The 18,917-nt window shown below is 39.0% G+C and overlaps 1 protein-coding gene across 11 annotated transcripts in view; it reads left to right on the plus strand.

Annotated features, from left to right (window-relative positions):
* Window positions 1–18,917, plus strand: part of TRPM3 (transient receptor potential cation channel subfamily M member 3) — a 599,217-nt gene that overhangs the window by 289,950 nt on the left and 290,350 nt on the right. For 8 of the 11 annotated variants that reach the window (XM_042243350.1, XM_042243355.1, XM_042243351.1 and 5 more), the window contains exons 2-3: window positions 5,089–5,168; window positions 6,564–6,768. In XM_042243350.1, coding sequence (XP_042099284.1) covers window positions 5,089–5,168; window positions 6,564–6,768 — 285 coding nt within the window. Of the gene's footprint in view, window positions 1–11; window positions 79–168; window positions 188–5,088; window positions 5,169–6,563; window positions 6,769–18,917 lie in introns of those variants that run through there. The other 3 variants (XM_042243354.1, XM_060409377.1, XM_060409376.1) reach the window with 2 other exon arrangements.

The raw sequence follows: 18,917 nt of genomic DNA on the forward strand, positions 1-18,917 counted from the left end.
ACCCCAGATGCAGCAAAATGAAAGCAACAGGAGCTGCTCGTGGGACTGCCTTTGCCACCACTCAGAGTCAGTGCTCAGGTAAAATTATTTCAGCTCATTTTCTTCTTGTTCGACTTTCCAGTATCGGATCTGGGCATCTAGAGGAAGACCCAGGGACTGCCAGGGAGATGTTGAGGAAAAGCAAAAGGTAAAAAGGAGCACAGGCGTTCAGTACCTTGAAGTCTCTGGTATTTTGTTCTGATTAGGGCAGAGTGTAAATTTTAAACCTGAGAGTCTCAAAATGAGGAACGTAGTAAAAATTTGCTCATAATTTGTTCCTAAGAAGTTAGTGAACTCTTTTTTTTCTTTTTCTTTTCTAATGTGCAATTATTGGTCTGGGTTGGTGTCCTTTTGTGAAGTTGCTCTACCAACGGGGGGATTGCCATAGCAGTTTCCGAGGCTCTCTGGAGGCAGGTTTAGATATGATTCCTGGCTGGAGAAGGTGTTAACTCTATAGTGAGTGGGGAGTAGGTGGTAAGAAGAGTCATGGAAGTTTGAGGGACTAACGTTTATAGCAGAGTCTTTGTGAAAAACAGTTGAAACTGGTTAAATGAAACAACTTAATTTTTTTTCTTTATTTGCTTCCTATCATTTTGATGCTTTATTTATTGTATAATTGACTTTCAAAATTCATATGTACTTTATTCTTTGAGGGTAATATACTTTGTTTGAAAGGTGAATGTCCTTATTTTTATTTTGAAAAAAATGTCTTTTAATTATTAGCCTTTGAAAAACACTTCCTTATTATACATCACAGATGACTGATAATACAGAAAGACAAGAAAGAAAATAGCCCTTCGCAAACTCAGCCATGGTCTTGTGACCATTCTACCTTTAAAAAAGTGATTTCTGAGGGCTGATAGCAGTCACCTTTTCTAAGAGTACAAGAATCCTCCAAAGCATGTTTTAAAAGAAAAGATTTTCGGGCACACTGTTGAAGTTTTGCATTAGAAGAGAATTAGGGTCAACTAGAAACACGGCATGTCCAAACTGTTTTATGCTTTCTAACGTCAAGGATAGCCATTCTAACCCAACTTAGTTGGATGTTGAGACCAAGTGTAAAGCTTCACAAAGAGTAGTTCAAAGCCTTTGAACAAAGGAAAAGGGAATTAGTTTAGAGGACAAGTTAAATCATGATTATACCCCAAATATGCCAGGAAAATGATTTTAAAATTCTAATATCCATCTGCATTGAAGACTGAATAAAACCACAGTAAAGCATAGGAAATTTCTCCTATTTAGTACATGATGTTTGGTAGAATTCCTAATTTGTGTGTTATACATGTACTCTTTCTGTTATATATTATGTTTTCTTTCTCAAAAAAAGAATCCAATTCAATTATGAATGAAATTTTTACATTTCCTTTCCCCTCCCCCCCAATTTTCTTTGCCTTTGTAAGAGAAATTGTTAGTTTGGTAATAATAAGAAGTAGAAACTGATCCTTAATCCCTTGGCTGACAGTGAGGTAACTTTTCACCTTTGGGAAGGTAATTAAGTTGCTAAACCGCTTGCAAGTCAAATTTCTTAAAGACCAACAAACAAGTTAGCAATCCATATGCAGTCAGTCTTACTACACGCCATCCGAGTAAAGCTTCTAGGGCCTTCCATGTTGGAACCAGGATCTGTAAGTGAGAGAAATAATGGAGGTGCCCTTGAAATTCTCAAGTTGGGAGTCCTGTGTGATTACATTTCATTGTTGTAGCCATTATAATGATACCCCCTTCTTTTACTTTTCTCATATTCTTGTGTCTGCCTAATGTCCCACCTCAATCCTTGACCTCAGGGTGAGAGGAAGAGAGAGTAGAGTGTTGATTACTTCATTTGCGGGAACTGGAAGGAGGCTATAAGTAGGGGAAAGGTGCAAGTGTGAACTGGTTCTCAGACATGCCTCTCCAAGGGCATTCCCAGGCCTGCCCAGAGCTAGGTTATTTTAATACCAATAACGTCTAATTTGGAGAGACAGTTGAGCAGAGTGGGTAAGAGTATGAACTCTGGAGTCAGACAGCTCAAGTTCAAAGTCTATCTTCTAATTTGCTACATCTCACACAGACACGACATAATAGTAGTAATTCCTCCATGGGGTTCTTATAAGGCTCCATGGAGATAATACAAATAAGGCACAATTCCAGGCACATGCTAAATCCCAAATAAAAGTTAGGCATTGTTATTAACTACTGAGCACCTACTAAGTGCCAGATGCTTACCCTGAATCATCTACTTTGATTAATACAATTTTCCAAAGTAGCTATGATTATCCTCGTGTTATAGAAAAGGCTCAAAGAAGTTAAATACATATCTAGATATCTTGTCTATAGACAGTCAGGCCTTCTGGGAGCATATCATCTCCAGTGTGGCATAAAGTCAATTTAGGTCAGATCTGCTATGGCAATTTAATAGTGTTTCTCACTTAAACATTTATCTGAACTTTTAGTACCAGACCAGCGTAAGACTGGTTCCTCTTCTTGAAGTGAAAACTTGCTACCTAAATAATGATAACAACTCTGTGTTTCAGGCATTATGGTTGTGCCCATTTTTATAAATGAGGAAAACTGAGGATCAGAGAAATTATGTGACTTTGTTGAAGCTACAGTCTCATTCATACCACTTTTCTAACTGCAGACATCATTCTCTACCCATCATACTGCCATTCCTACTTTCTCTCAGAGTATGGATCAGCACTCCCTGAAATTCCCAGATGCTTTCCCAAAAGATCCTTCTGAATGCCAGCCAAAGTGGGCCCCCAAAAGTGAAAGTATGCTCTCCCTTTTCTGCTCCCCAAGGTGTAGGGAAAGTTGGTTTCAGATGTCCAGAGAGGAATATTTTTACCATCTATCTGCCAAGAGATATTATCAAAGAAAGTATTCAGTTTCTAGGAAAAAAAATCACAGCCTATGAATAGTTTAACTTACAGGCTTTATACGAAGATAAAGACTGGTTATCTGTGCTGCTAAGCTTATTTCTGCTGCAAAGATGTAGCCACTAGTTTTTCCTACATTTCTTAGAAGAAAAACTTTGAGAATAGACACTGAATCTTTCTCCATGCCAAAATGACAAACAGAACTGCAAATGTTACCTTTGTGGTATGACAGTGGAGAGGGCCACCTGGACCCAGGATCTCTGCGGCAGAGCGGCTGCTCCTTTACATCTGGACAGTGCATAAGCACTCAGAAATTATGCGACCTGATTGTAACCATGACTGAAACAGGATGCTGGTCCTTTGTACCCCTCAAGCGTCCCCTGTGTTGCTACTTTCAAAATGTGCTTTGTTATGCATCTAAGACAACTACTGCCTTCAGTGCCACATGCTCACATAGACTCCACTGTGAAAGAGGACAGAGATGCAGTATTAAGGGGCTGAGGACGAAGACCTTAGCACAACTTATACAGCCATTTGGGTCCTTAGAAGAGTTAGTATCCGTTATAGCCAACAAAACAGGGACTTGAAACAGTCAACGTTGGTCACTGAGACAGGCCAAGTAAACAGCTTGTTTGCACTTTGGCCCTATATGTATTTTTTTAACTTTTTACTTTATATTGGAATATAGTTAATTAGGGCTTCCCTCTTAACTCAGCTGATAAAGAATCTGGCTGCAATGCAGGAGACCCCTGTTCCATTCCTGGGTCAGGAAGATCCCCTGGAGAAGGATAGGCTACCACTCCAGTATTCTTGGGCTCCCCTGGTGGCTCAGCTGGTTAAGAATCTGCTTGCAGTGCAGGAGACCAAGGTTTGATCCCTAGATTGGGAAGATCCCCTGGAGAAGGCAAAGGCTACCCACTCCAATACCAGGCCTGAAGAATTCCAGGGACTGGATAGTCCATGGGGCCCAAAGATTCAGACACGACTGAGTGACTTTCACTTTACTTTACAGTTAATTAACAATGTTGTATTAATTTCAGGTATACAACAAGTTGATTCAGTTATACATATACATGTATCTATTCTTTTTTCTAATGTTTTTCCCAGTTAGGTTGTTACAGAATATTGAGCAGAGTTTCCTATGCTCTACACAGGAAAGTAGGTCCTTGTTTGTGATCCATTTTAAATATATTAATTGTAATGTGTATATGTCAATCCCAAACTCTCTGTATATTTTTAAAGTAGGAATTTTGTTCTGATCCTGGGTTAGATGGAAGATGACACCGTGTGGAAATAACATTACATGTTACTCTACCAACTTCTATCTTAACCACTCGCTTAGAGAAGGAATCTTCTGAGTAGTTTACTAGATTTCATAGGAGACTCCTATACTGTTTCAAATGCTGGTTAAGAAAGGGGTTAAGGGATGAAGGATGGACACTGTTTTGGAACAAAGATGGTACAGTTTGTTGGAACTTGCTTTATCCTTCTGGGAACCTAATCTCAGTGGGCAGGCTGCTGTGTGGACAGTCCCAACAATGTTCATTCTAAGAAGCTGTATTTCATGTGAAAGGCACGTGAGATGCCAAAAAATGTTGCATCTACTTTCCTTCCAAAGGCATTACCTGTGAAATTTCAGATTGTGATTAAGACATTTATCTTCCTTATGTTTCCATCTCCTTTCTCCCCTTCCATATTCATGCACTGATAATTTGGATTTTAGTAAAAGCATGGTGATGGATTAGGACTTGAATTATGTAATTTCCTCACCATTTTTCTTTCTTTCTATAAAGAAAATCTGATGAAAGTGTCAGCCATGAAAACTTTATGATTATTTAGGTATATTTCTTCCTTCCACTAATACTTGTTATCTAAAGGGTTACAAACATACTGCTCTATAGCTTTCGTTTTCTCTGTAAATAGCATTATTTTTCTGTTCTTCAGAAGTCATTATGAACCTGAGCAGTTTTTATTATGGTCATTTTCCTTTAACTCTCATATTATTACATTAAAAATCTAATCAGCAGATTCTGATAGTAAGGGATTTTGTTTTATACAGCATTTATGTATGAAATAACAACAATTTCAATTCAGTTTATGAGATATTAGTCTGTTAAGTGTTTATGGAATTTTGCTTTCTAGTCAAAAATACTTAAAGGCTGTATTCCCCTTTCCTCTTCCTTTTTTTCAGGCTCAGAAGTCCTGGATAGAAAGAGCCTTTTATAAAAGAGAATGTGTTCACATCATCCCCAGCACCAAAGACCCCCATAGGTAAGCTTGCTGTCTTTATAATGTAGCAAGAACTCGAAGTAGCAGTTATGGGAACAAAACTATGATAGCAGTCACTCTCCATTGCAAGAGATTTCATTGTTACTGAATATCTTTGAAACAATCTTATATATACACACCATGTAATATGCCATGCCTGTAGTTAATTCTTTGAGAGCCTATACAAAATAACAGGTACACCGTCAGGAAGGGAATTCATCACTGTAAGAATGGATTTTATATTTATATATATAATGGATTTTTATATTTATATTTATATATATATATATATCAGTTCAGTGCAGTGCAGTGCAGTTCAGTCTCTCTCATATATATATATATTTATATTTATATTTATATTTATATTTATTTAGTGTGGTTTCCCTTTCCAGCATTTCATCAAAATGGGTAGTTTTTACCAACATGCTCAGCTACAGCAAATAACAGAGACTTTTTTTTTTAAAGAGACTTTTAAATGAGATACTCCTAGCAGATTACTGATTAGACTGCAGGCCTTCAGATTTCTATTCAAGAACATTTTTAAAATTCTACTTACTTCCTGATGATCAAAAGTATAGAAAGTGTGAAGCATTTGGGATAAAGTAATATATGCATATCTGGAAGTGCCTTTATGAAAAGACAATATAATGAAGTAGTTTAAAATATAAACTCTGGAATCATATAAACCAGCTTTTCAACCTTGAATACCTTTAAAACTATAATACTGTACCCATACAGTGAATGTCCCACTGTTTGTATTTAATAAATGGTAACTATATATCAGTATTATTGCTAATAGTCATAGTTGTGCTAGTAGTTAAGTACAAGCAACGTTTTCATGATATAAGGAACAAATTTTGTTTTCAGATACCGTGAATATTTTTTTCTTGTTTCTTCAAGAAAACTTAAGTTGCAAATTTTTATTCTCAGAATTGGATATTTGACAATGAGTGTCAATTGGGAAAAGACAGGTTCTTACTCACATATGATTGAGAGTCCTTATTTAAATGTGCCTGTTAAAATTCTCCCCTTAAAGCTGCTCAGTGGCCTTTGTGCAAGATTTAATAGATGGGAGGAGTGAGAAGGAGAAAAATCTACAGGGCTTTCGTTCTTAGGTTCCAGTCCTGATCAATATGGCTGGTGTGAAAGGGGGCTGGTTCAGAAAGATGGGAGGCACATTACAGCTAGAGCAAAATGAGGAAGGGCCAGAGAAGGAGTGTATTAATTTGTCGCGTAAATCGTGAGTTCACCATTTGTCAGGTATGCCGCATATGGTTTCCACCTGAAAACTGACTTGCTGGCTTGCTACAGTTTGTAGATTTCTCCAGCAGATTGCCTTAAGTGTATATTCCAGTTGTCACTAATACAAGGGGTTCACTTTGACCTCTTACATTATAGGTGTTGCTGTGGGCGTCTAATAGGCCAGCATGTTGGCCTCACTCCCAGTATCTCGGTTCTTCAGAATGAGAAAAATGAAAGTCGCCTCTCTCGAAATGACATCCAGTCTGAGAAGTGGTCCATCAGCAAGCACACTCAACTCAGCCCCACTGATGCTTTTGGGACCATTGAGTTCCAAGGAGGCGGCCATTCCAACAAAGCCATGGTAATCAGAACACTGTAATTCACTTCTCAAGTTCTCTTTCAAGCCCTTCAGAGGAGTGGCGAAGAGCTGAGAATTTAGTCTTTGGGCTAAATCTCAACTTTGCCAGTTCCTTGCTGGGTGACCAGCTCTAATTATGTTTCTGCTATGCATCTCTGCTCTTCCTTTATCTAATGGGGGAAAGAAGACCTTACTTTCAGGATTTTTAGAATAATTAGTATGAGATCATACCTAGTGACTATTGTTTTTAATAATAATAGCAAGTAGCTTTCTATCATTATCCACTGTTTGTTATTTTATTTTCTGGCTCTCATCTATTGAGACATTTTTCTAACTCCTTTGGTTAAAAAGAAAAAAAAAAATCTTACCCTTAGGTCTCCATTTCATTCTATAAGTAATTAGCATTTCTCTCAATTTAAGGGAGAAATGATCATCCCAGACTGGAACAACAGTTCCCTGTTCTAACAGAGATCTTGCCCTCCAAATTAAGTGCTTTTTCTTCAAGCAGCTGCATTCAATAATATTCTCAATAGAATAGCTCCATATGAAAAGCATATTTTTTTTTGAAAGGAGGCATTCGGAAACACACAAATTTTATTTTTAAGAGTTGTCACATCCAAATTTTAACTTTCATCATGGACTCCTCCCTACTTGGCTGACAGATTTTGCCAAGAAAAAAAGTCTACTATGTGTTTTTGGAAGCTCTAGAAACACTATTTTCCAACAAGCTTGCTTCTAACTGTTGAGAGAGACAGTTAGTTCATTCGTTGAGGGTAGAGCAGTTGGAGGTGACTCTTCTCAGGCATGCCACAGAGATTTCTGAGTTTGGAGAGGAAATTTTGCTTAAAGAAGCATATCGTAAAATGCAGGGGAAGTCAGTTCACACCAGTTACAGTCTATAAATGTGCAATAAAGCCACCTCTTATATCTATTTCTGCCCCCTCTCTGCTTTCCCCCATCCACTCCTCCTTCGTACTATGGTATTTTCTTCACCAAGAATGGCTGACTTAATTCTGAACAATATATTGGAATGGAGGATGCTATGTGCCACCTCCACCAAGACCTGGGAGAACAAAGAAAGGGTTAGGTAGTCTTGACCTAGACAGAATCAAGGGATATGGAGATTTGGTAACTTCCTCATCCACTTAAGGGATACATGTTCCCACAAAAGGTCATAAGAGTTACCAGCTCAGCTTAGTCTTCATTCAGAGTATGGGGTTGAACCACATATAGTGTGGATCCTCCGGAACCATGCATTAATTAAAAGTCATGCAAGTTCTCCCTGTAAGAAAAGGGCTGCAGATGATGAAGTGGTTTCGTGGTCAACAGTCATTATAGAGCAGTGTACCCAGTGACTGCATAGATGCTTAGATGCTGCCTGTGAGCCCCGGCACAAGCCCAGAGGCACATGGCAAGCTTCCAGCCATTATTTCCTTCAGTAACATGCAGTGTCTGTCAAGTATAGAGCATAAGTTTGCTGCAAGAAGAGCAGTCCTCCAAAGTCATCACCTGGGGAGACTGTAATTACCATGTAGCCACCAGTGCACAAAATGTGTTTAGGGGACTGATTTCAGACAATTTATCGATCACAACAGAAAAGCACCCTGTATTTTCTTCAAATGGTGTTTTTGATCAGAAGTTAATTTCAGTTCAGTTCAGTTTAGTCACTCAGTCATGTGTGACTCCTTGTGACCCCATGGACTGCAGCACACTAGGCTTCGCTGTCCATCACCAACTCTCAGAGCTCACTCAGACTCATGCGCATCGAGTTGCTGATGCCGTCCAACCATCTCATCCTCCGTCATCCCCTTCTGCGTCTGCCCTCAATCCTTCCCAGCTTCAGGGTCTTTTCCAATAAGTCAGCTCTTAATCTCAAGTCCCTGAAATTCAAAAAACAAATGACTTAGTCACAAATGACTCGTGCTGGTTTTTAAAACTCAGGTCAGTTCTCAGAAGATAAGGTTTTCCACCACTAAAAATTATGAAAGAATGAAGTACTAGTTTGGAGAATGAATGAAGAATGAAGTAATGAAGAATTCTTAGTAATGAAGAATGTGGGCTCTGAATGCAAACGGTCTAGCCCAGACATATCATATATTTACTGTGTGCCATGAGAAACATTAATTATATTCTCTGATGCTTTAGTCACTCAACTGTGTCCAACTCTCTGCGACTCCAAGGACGGTAGCCCACCAGGCTCTTCTGTCCATGGGATTTCCCAGACAAGAACACTGGAGTGGGTTGCCATTTCTTTCTTGAGGGGATCTTCCCGACCCAGGAATTAAATTAGGTCTCCTGTGTTGCAGGCACATTCTTTACTGACTGAGCCACCAGGGAATTCTCTGGGCCTCAGTAATTTATTCTATTATCTAGAAATAATAAAACTGCTATTATAAATGTTAAATGAGATGACATATGTAAGTCATCTGGCATAGTGCCAGGGCACATTATAGATGTAAAATTAATTTTAACAGCTATTTTTACTACTATTCATTATTATTATTTGCTTCAGGCTCTGAATTTTTTTTGAAATATTTTGATTAATGTTTAGCAGGGCATACATTTGGGTACATATCTTGGCAAATTACTATAGAAAATCAAACCATACTTTTGCAGTTAAGCCTTTAAAATATTAATAATTCAAGAAGTTCCAATTCTTTTACCTAGTAGTTAAGCTCAGAATGCAAAGCCATATTGCTTTGTTTGTAAGCTGGTCTGTAACTAACTGGTTCATAATCTGGCTCAGTTTACTTAACTTCCCAGTACCTCCGTTTCCTCATCTGCAAAATGAAGATAGTAATTCCTACTATATAAGGCTATAGCAAAAATTAAATGGGTCAATATGTATTAAGTACTTAGAACAGTATCTGATGTTAAAGCTAAATTAGTATTTGCTATGTTATTACTTCCAGCAAACATTCACTTACTTTAGTTACAAGAGGGGCTTTGCAGTCAGTTAAAATAAGATGCATAATCTTCAAGTTTTATAGAACTGTATTTATACACTCACTCTCTCTACCTAGTCAGAAAATCTTGGTTAAACCAATTGACTTAGCTGAACCTCAAGATTTCTTATTTACAAAGTGGACATAATTGCCTTATGGGATCTTTGCTGGCTTCAGACAGTGAAGAATCTGCCTGCAATGCAGGAGACCCTGCTTCAGTCCCTAGGTAGGGAAGATCCCCTGGAAAAGGGAATGGCTACCTATTCCAGTATTCTTGCCTGGAGAATTCCATGGACAGAGGAGCCTGGCAGGCTACAGTCCGTGGGGTCACAGAGTCAGACATAACTGAGCACACACAGTGCTTTTATAGTCAGACATGACTGAGCGACTAACTCTTACAAGGATTACAAAGAATATAAAATTACCTGGTATACAGCCAGTGCTCAATATATTTATGAAAATCATAGTGATAGGGCAGTGAAGGAGCTACCTTTATTTCCTGGGAATCCAAAGATGTGCTACATATTTCCACCGAAGTTCAAGGCTACGTAAGAGGGCATTAGTGACAGTCACAGATTGAAGGCTAGCACTGCGGACACCTGCTCATCAGTGACTGGAGACATGTGGCTTACAAACCACCAAATTATACACTTTGACTTCCACATTACATCAACCTCCTACATCTGCTTATTCTAATAAACAGAAAATGAACTCTTCCCTGGCATCCCCTCCACTTTATTCACTGCAGACCTCAACAATTAGACAGTTACTATGGGTGTGGCATTTGTGCCTCTTATGATGGACAAAGCCAAGACTGCTTCTCAGTTCAGTTCAGCTCAGTCACTCAGTTATGTCCAAATCATTGCGACCCCATGGACTGTAGCAGGCCAGGCCTCCCTGTCCATCACCAACTCCCGGAATTTACTCAAACTAATGTCCATTGAGTCAGTAATGCCATCCAACCATCTTATCCTCTGTTGTCCCCTTCTCCTCCCACATTCAATCTTTCTCAGCATCAGGGTCTATTCCAATGAGTCAGTTCTTCACACTGGGTGGCCAAAGTATTAAAGTTTCAGTTTCAGCATCAGTGCTTCCAATGAATATTCAGGACTGATTTCCTTTAGGATGGACGGGTTGGATCTCTTTGCTGTCCAATGGACTCTCAAGAGCCTTCTCCAACACCCAGTTCCAAAGGATCAATTCTTCGCTGCTCAGCTTTCTTTATAGTACAACTCTCACATTCATACATGACTACTGGAAAAACAATAGCTTTGACTAGATGGACCTTTGTTGGCAAAGTGAAGTCTCTACTTTTTAATATGCTGTCTAGGTTGGTCATAACTTTTCTTCCAAGGAGCAACCGTCTTTTAATTTCATGGCTGCAGTCACTATCAGCAGTGATTTTTGGAACCCAAAAATAAAGTCTCTGTTTCCATTGTTTCCTCATCTTTTTGCCACGAAGTTGATGGAACCAGATGCCATGATCTTAGTTCTCTGAGTGTTGAGCTTTAAGCCAACTTTTTCACTCTCCTCTTTCACTTTCATCGAGAGGCTCTTTAATTCTTCTTCACTTTCTGCCATAAGGGTGGGGTCATCTGCATATCTGAGATTATTGATATTTCTCCAGGCAATCTTGAGTCCAGCTTGTGCTTCATCCAGCCCAGCGTTTCTCATGATGTACTCTGCATATAAGTTAAATAAGCAGGGTGACAATGTACAGCCTTGACGTACTCCTTTCCCGATTTGGAGCCTGTCTGTTGTTCCATGTCCATTTCTAACTGTTGCTTCTTGACCTCCATACAGATTTCTCAGGAGGCAGGTCAGGTGGTCTGGTATTCCCATCTCTTTCAGAATTTTCCACAGTTTATTGTGATCCACACAGTCAAGGCTTTGGCATAGTCAATAAAGCAGAAATAGATTTTTTTCTGGAACTCTCTTGCTTTTTCAATGATCCAGTGGATGTTGGCCATTTGCTCTCTGGTTCCTCTGCCTTTTCTAAATCCAGCTTGAACATCTGGAAGTTCTTCACAGTTCATGTACTGTTGAAGCCTGGCTTGGAGAATTTTGAGCATTACTTTGCTAGCATGTGAGATGAGTGCAATTGTGCAGTAATTTGAACATTCTTTGGCATTGCCTTTCTTTGGGATTGGAATGAAAACTGACTTTTTCCAGTCCTGTGGCCACCTTTTTCCAAATTTGCTGACATGTTGAGTGCAGCACTTTCACAGCATCATCTTTTAGGATTTGAAATAGCTCAACTGGAATTCCATCACCTCCACTAGCTTTGTTCGTAGTGGTGCATCCTAAGGCCCACTTGACTTCACCTTTGAGGATGTCTGGCTCTAGGTGAGTGATCACACCATCATGATTATCAGGGTCATGAAGATCTTTTTGTATAGTTCTTCTGTGTATTCTTGCCACCTCTTCTTAATATCTTCTGCTTCTGTTAGGTCCATACTATTTCTGTCCTTTGTTGAGCCCATCTTTGCATGAAATGTTCCCTTGGTGTCTCTAATTTTCTTGAAGAGAGCTCTAGTTTTTCCCATCCTATTGTTTTCCTCTATTTGCACTGATGACTGAGGAAGGCTTTCTTATTTCTCCTTGCTATTCTTTGGAACTCTGCATTCAAATGGGTATATATTTCCTTTTCTCCTTTGCCTTTCTCTTCTCTTCTTTTCTCAGTTATTTGTAAAGCCTTCTCAGACATCCATTTTGTCTTTTTGCATTTCTTTTTCTTGGGGATGGTCTTGATCCCTGTCTCCTGTACAATGTCACGCACCTCCGTCCATAGTTCTTCAGGCACTCTGTCCATCAGATCTAATCCCTTGAATCTACTTGTCACTTCCACTGTATAATTGTAAGGTATTTGATTTGGGTCATACCTGAATGGTCTAGTCATTTTCCCTACTTCAATTTAAGTCTGATTTGGCAATAAGGATTCCTTCTCATCATACAGTTTTTCTTCTACCTAAAAATTTTCCCCTTCTGAAGAGTTTTTAGTGAATCTAAAATTTCTAAGAACCCTAGAGATTGATACTCCAAATATATTTACTAGAACATGTATCCTTCAAAGTATTAATCAAAATACTTTTGCAATGATTTTCAGGGTCTATAAAAAATAATAAATTTGTTATTCAACTAAAATTGATTAAACATCTAAATACTTGCCCAGTGCTGTGCCAAGTATTTATATTTATTTATATATTTCATGTTTATGACATTAGTATTATTTTTCCTATATGACAAAATGACATTTTAAAGCACAGAAATGTAAATAATTTGCCCCATGCCACACAGCTAATATACGATATGTGTATAATGTAATACTTAGAATTGAAGAAAAACTTCAAGAGGCAGCTAGATCTTTCACTCTGTTCCAGGAGAATGAACACATAAGGACATTGAACTTTGACAGTTCTCCCCATAGTTCTATCTAATTCAGAGTTGTCTCTTGGCAGTCGGGTTAGGCAAGGTCAGCTACATGATTTGTGGGACCCAGTATAAAATGAAAGTGAAGGCATTCAGCAGGGATAAGGAAATCAGTACTCCTTCCCCATGAATGACAGCCCCAACCCTCAGTGGATGGGAAACCAACAATGGATTGCCATCTCCTCCCTGGGAAGTGCTCAGTATCTACGTGAGGGTGAGACTTCCCACAAAGTTGTTCACAAAACCCACCAAAGTACAGCCAGCCCGAGGCAGGGATAGCTACATCTTTACCTTGGCCTGAAATACTACAGACCACATGCCCCACCTTGCCCTTGCCCTTGAATTGAATTATTCTGATTCTCCTGTCTGGAAAAAGGGGTGGAGTTATCCACAGGACAGATGACCTGTTTTATCAGGCAGGACAGTCATCTTTTGCTACCCTGTGCCTTCTTTAATGGGCTTTCCAGGTGGCTCAATGGTAAAGAGTCTGCCTGAGAATGCAGGAGATGCAGAGGCACAAGTTTAATCCCTGGGTCCAGAAGATCCCCTGGAGAAGGGAATGGCAATCCACTCCAATATTCTTGCCTAGGAAATCCCATGGACAGAGGAGCCTGGCGGGCTACAGTCCACGGGGTCCCAAAGAGTCAGAAAAGACTGACTGAGCACACAGACATGTGCCTTCTTTACCACTTGTTCTCTCCAGCAAACTGACGTGCAGTTTGTCAAAGGGAAAAATCAGCACCTACTGTCTGAGAGTGCCAATCCTCAGATGGGGGAGGCATGGTTAAATTATTCACCAAGATTGAAGTGAAACAGGCCAACTAACTTAATATGTCTCTGGTCCCCTTCTCCCAACAACAATGTTTGAAAGTTGGAATGATTTTTAACAAAGTGGTCAAAAAATTCTAGAGGGCAGGTTAACTTTGACCTTCATTAATTAAAAAAATAAATAAAGAAGATATAATGTTAACTTTTCCCCTCAAGACAACCCAAATTGACGCACTTGAGTCAAAATGCCAATGTGGTCTGGACACAGCACGAGGCAGAAGGTGCCATAGTTTGGTGGAAGATTCAGCTGAAGTAAAGGGACTCATTATTAAAATGTAGTGGGCTGTATGAGAACCACATCTCACGTTTGTATCTGTATCACTACATAGATAGCACACCGTGATGTCACGGAACTTTGATCACCAAAGACAATGAGAGATCAATGCAGTGATTCTCTACTTGGAGGCTCAGAATAACCTGTGGGGCCACTACCAATGCCCATGCCCAGAATCATTCCCAGAGGTCTGGGGCAGAACCTGGACATCCAAAATGTTTTTAAAGTTAGCTCAGTTATTCTACTGTTCAGCCAACCTTAAAAATACTAAATGATACCAATCTCTTTACCTATTTTACAGATAGGCAACTCAAGCCCAAAGAAGTTAAATTATTTTCTGAGAGTCACCCAGTTATTTGACAAAGCTAGTTTTTGAACTCAAGATCCTTAGGATTCTTCATCAAATCTTTTTCTTCTCTGTCTTGTATGCCTGGTACAGACTATAGTAGATGTTTTGAAAAGAAGCTAGTTACTATATGTTTCTAGTTCCTTCCTATGAAGAAATGAAGTGAAAATCACTCAGTCGTGTCCAACTCTTTGAGACCTCGTGGACTATACAGTCCATGGAATTCTCCAGGCAAGAATACTGGAGTGGGTAGCCCTTCCCTTCTGCAGGGGATCTTCCCAACCCAGGGATCAAACCCAGGTCTCCTGCATTGCAGGTGAATTCTTTACCACCTGAATCTCAAGGTAAACCCAGTTCCTTTCTAAGGCTCTTGAAGATTTTTTAGTAGAATTATAAGATCACTAGTATTTGTTGAGGTTAATTGAACTCAAAAGCTGTGAGCACAAAGAGTTCTTCATAAAATTATATCCTAGGTTAATGGAACTATTATCCAAGACCTTCCCAGTACTTTTGCTGTTCTGTCCCTAATTCTCAGGCTTGACAAACCCCAGTGAAACAGCAGTGAGACCAGCATCTCTCTTACTTTATGGAGAGAGAAACTGTGACACAGAAAGAAGTCTTGTGCAAAGCTAACAGTGAATGAAGGAGTTGCATTCCTCTCTTCTTTACACCAAGCCACATCCTACCAAACTGCATGCCCCTAACGTCCATTCCTGGGGATTAAATGACCTAGCAGTTCACTCAGATGCCTCATAAAATCAGAACTCGGGGACAAAAGGAGGTTCTAAGATACTGAAGCCCTGGTTTAGGCATTTTCTTACTAGACTAGGTTCCAGGCAACTTTTTAAAACTGACATAGCAATAATAAGATGGTCTGACAGCAGATGTTGGGTCCTTTCTCAAAGACTCTTCATATCTGGGGCTGAGGCTATTAAATTATTTAGAGAAGGAAGCAGTGCTGGACTTAATTAGAATCTTATTTGCTTACTAATCATCTCTTCCAATTAATGCTGAGCTGACTTACGGACCAGGTAAGTATAACCTAATTAAGGACTTGTATTTAAACTTCTCAAGTCACCTACATAATTCTCTTCATGTTTTCCCTTGGTATTCACTCTGCTTATTAGATCAAGTTGAGCCCCTTATTACAGTTTTCATATAATTTAGAGAATTATTCCTATGCCTCATTTCACACTTAGAGCTCTAAGTACTGAGTCAGCCAAGATGCAATCTTTCTATTCTGAGCATTAAGGTGAGGGTGTGAGAGGGAATAGGTGAGACTGAGGAGATATAATACTCCGTGTGTGTCCGGGGAAGGGCATGCTGTCAGCAGCATGACATCTACAATCTTATACTCTTAAAATGCTTTAGGATTAAATCTTCTTGTCTTAAAATTGTCTTTCTTTGCATTATGGAGATTTGAAATGAGAATCATCGATTGACATGCACAAAACATATTAAATAAATCCCAGTACAAAACAAAATGCCTCATCACTGGACTATAGCTAACTAAGCAGCTTTGTACAGCATGGTGTAGTTTTTGAGGGGTTTTGCAGTTGCTCTGTTGCTTTCCATATTCCACCTTGAAATTTCTAGACTATTGAGATTATTGGCAGCACCTTTGAAAAACCTTTCAGAAACTGGGAATAAGGTTAGAATGTATCATTTAAACTTCTGATCTTAATCATAGGCCTATATAGAAGTAAGAACTAACCTTCCTCAAGAAACCCATCTTGGTCTAGAAAATTTTACACAAAAGCAATTCTGGCAGAAAATTTGCAGAGTACTCCCCTGCAACTGGGTGATATGCTCAGTGAAGTTTTATGTTATTTCTAAACCTCTAGTTTCGGCTTATCAGCATCAATCACCTGGAGCACCTGTTATCTAATATTGAAGAATCCTAAAAGCAATATAGAATAAATTACAATGGCATTTTCACTCCCAAAATTTTGTGAGTCAATCAAACAAAAACTCCTATAACAGTGACACCTCACATTTGCATTCCAAATATTTTCTTTCTAGGGATCTTTCTTTCTAGTGGTTCAGCTCCCACATTAAACCACTATAAGCATTAAACACTCGGTGCAAAACCAAAGGCTCCATGGACTTGGAAAGCTGATATCAGCAAAATTGTCTCAGGAGTCTGATGCAACGTATTCTCCTTGGCCACAACTTTAATTAAAACTACTCATTTAAAATGGGGCTACAGAGAATTAGAAAATGAAAAGATGCTTGTCACAGTTCTCAATAGAAGGAAAATGGGGCAAATTTCCCACTACATGCTCAGAAGAAAGGCATTCAAAATACTATTAAAATAGGTTTAGCTGTAGTAAGTTCCATTACTCAGAGAAAGTACTGCTGAAATATACCAATTGATTATTTCTCAGAATTGAAGATGGTTTCTCAGTGAGGGTTAGAAAGATTTGCCATTTACCATTTCCTAAAGTGTAACCAGTTTTATTGTCCTGTAGTTATTTTACCTCTTCATTTAAAAGCTGGGCAAAATGATGTGAGTAAAACTTTAGTTTAAAACCAGAGACAAATTACTCCACAATGGGTCAAGTTCAGAATTCTAAAGAAAATTATTATTATTTCTAATTAAACAGCCCCAGCCTATTCTAAGTAGTGATGGCTGCTTCTCCACTCAGCCTTCACCACCCTTGGTGTTTTGAAGAGAAGAATGCTGTCTGATCTATTGCACCTCTGTGCTTTCCCTCCCAGTTTAATGCGGTGAGGCCGTAGTAAAGTTGAGTTCTGCTTTGGCGAGTGAATAGTTGTCGTTTCTAGTGATGGAGCAGGTTAGAGTGCCTTTAGGAAAAACTGCAGTGAAATCACCTGCTAAACAAACAAAGCAAAAAAACTTAACAACTGGAGAAAGCAAAAGCTCAAAATTTCCAGTTACCCGAATTTTTAGTTACGTCTGCCACTCAAACAAAACAAAAACTCAAATTTGCCACTATAGACTTACAAAATTTCGTTTGTAAGTTTGTGGTTTGGAATTCAAAGTGTTCTTGTGAAAATCATGCTTGTATGCATTGGCCCCCAAAGCACCTAGGAAGAGATCAAATAGTACAATTTAAAAATAGAACTTCTGTTTTGCATAGTGCTTTCTTTAGATCCTCTTCTTAAAATCTCATTAGCTCATCACACAGGCTGTCTCCTGTCAGGCAGAGACACTAATGATGTTAGTACTGGTGTAGATAACTCATTTGAGCTCAATTTATTTCTAGAAATTAAAATTAGGGAACTAAAGGCATGAAGGAGAAGGATAGGATTGGTGGCCGCAGATATAGGTAGCAGTTTCCCTCTGGATAGGTACTTTTTATAACTTGTACCAGTCACTCCCCAGATAACTCACAAAGGGCTACTTTGAACGGTACATTAAAGAGCTAAAGGCAAGTTATGTAGGTCGTGTGGTGCAAAAGTCATTTGTGAGTGCCTGTAGTCTAATTTCCATGTGTTGGTTTTCCTTCCAGGTCTTTCCCGCAATTTACTCTTTAGTGTTTTGCGTGGTGTTCAAGATTACCCTCATTTCACGAGAGAGGGCCTCAAACTGATCAGATGACTTACAGTGCAGTATCTGATGCTTGAACGTGTTGCTGCGCATAATTGTGCTTAGTCGCTCGGTTGTGTCTGACTCTTGGTGACCCCATGGACTGTAGCCCCCCCCCTCCCGGGCTCTTCTGTCCATAGGGATTCTCCAGACAAGAATACTGGAGTGGTTTGCCATGCCTTGTCCAGGGAAACCTGTAAATGGGAGCATGCATCACTGCATCAGAGTACTGCCTAGGTCACAGAATTTAGTATACATATTAGGAAGATTTCTGGTTATTTGTAAGGTGACCCCTTAGCAATTAATGACTTCACAAGACAGTCAAAATTGCTTACCTTGATAACCAAAATAGCTCCTAATTTCTAATCACATTGACCATTTAGCAGGAATGAATTAATTGCTCTGGGTACAACCATTTATGAACCTGAAGCTGCTGATTTTGGCACAAGAATTAACTGTTATATTATTAATACAGTTCCAAGAGAGGTTACTGAATAACATGATTTTTATGGGTATAAGAATATAATTTAAAAATTAGAATCTCTAAGTAATCATAAAATGTCCTTTTATCCCTTAGTTTTAATTACCCTCGTATCCTTAACTGTTTCCTTGAGCTGCTAAACAAAATCATGACAAAAGGTAATGCACTGATTCATTTAAATACTTCCATTTTAAAAGATCTTTTATTCTCCAAGAGAAGGACAAAATAAATCTAAAGTAATGGCTAACATTAAAGGGACAGGGACACCTAGTATTTGTGTTATTTATCAGCTTCTA

This window comes from Ovis aries, chromosome 2 (assembly GCF_016772045.2).
Source record: "Ovis aries strain OAR_USU_Benz2616 breed Rambouillet chromosome 2, ARS-UI_Ramb_v3.0, whole genome shotgun sequence".
NCBI lineage: Eukaryota > Metazoa > Chordata > Mammalia > Artiodactyla > Bovidae > Ovis > Ovis aries.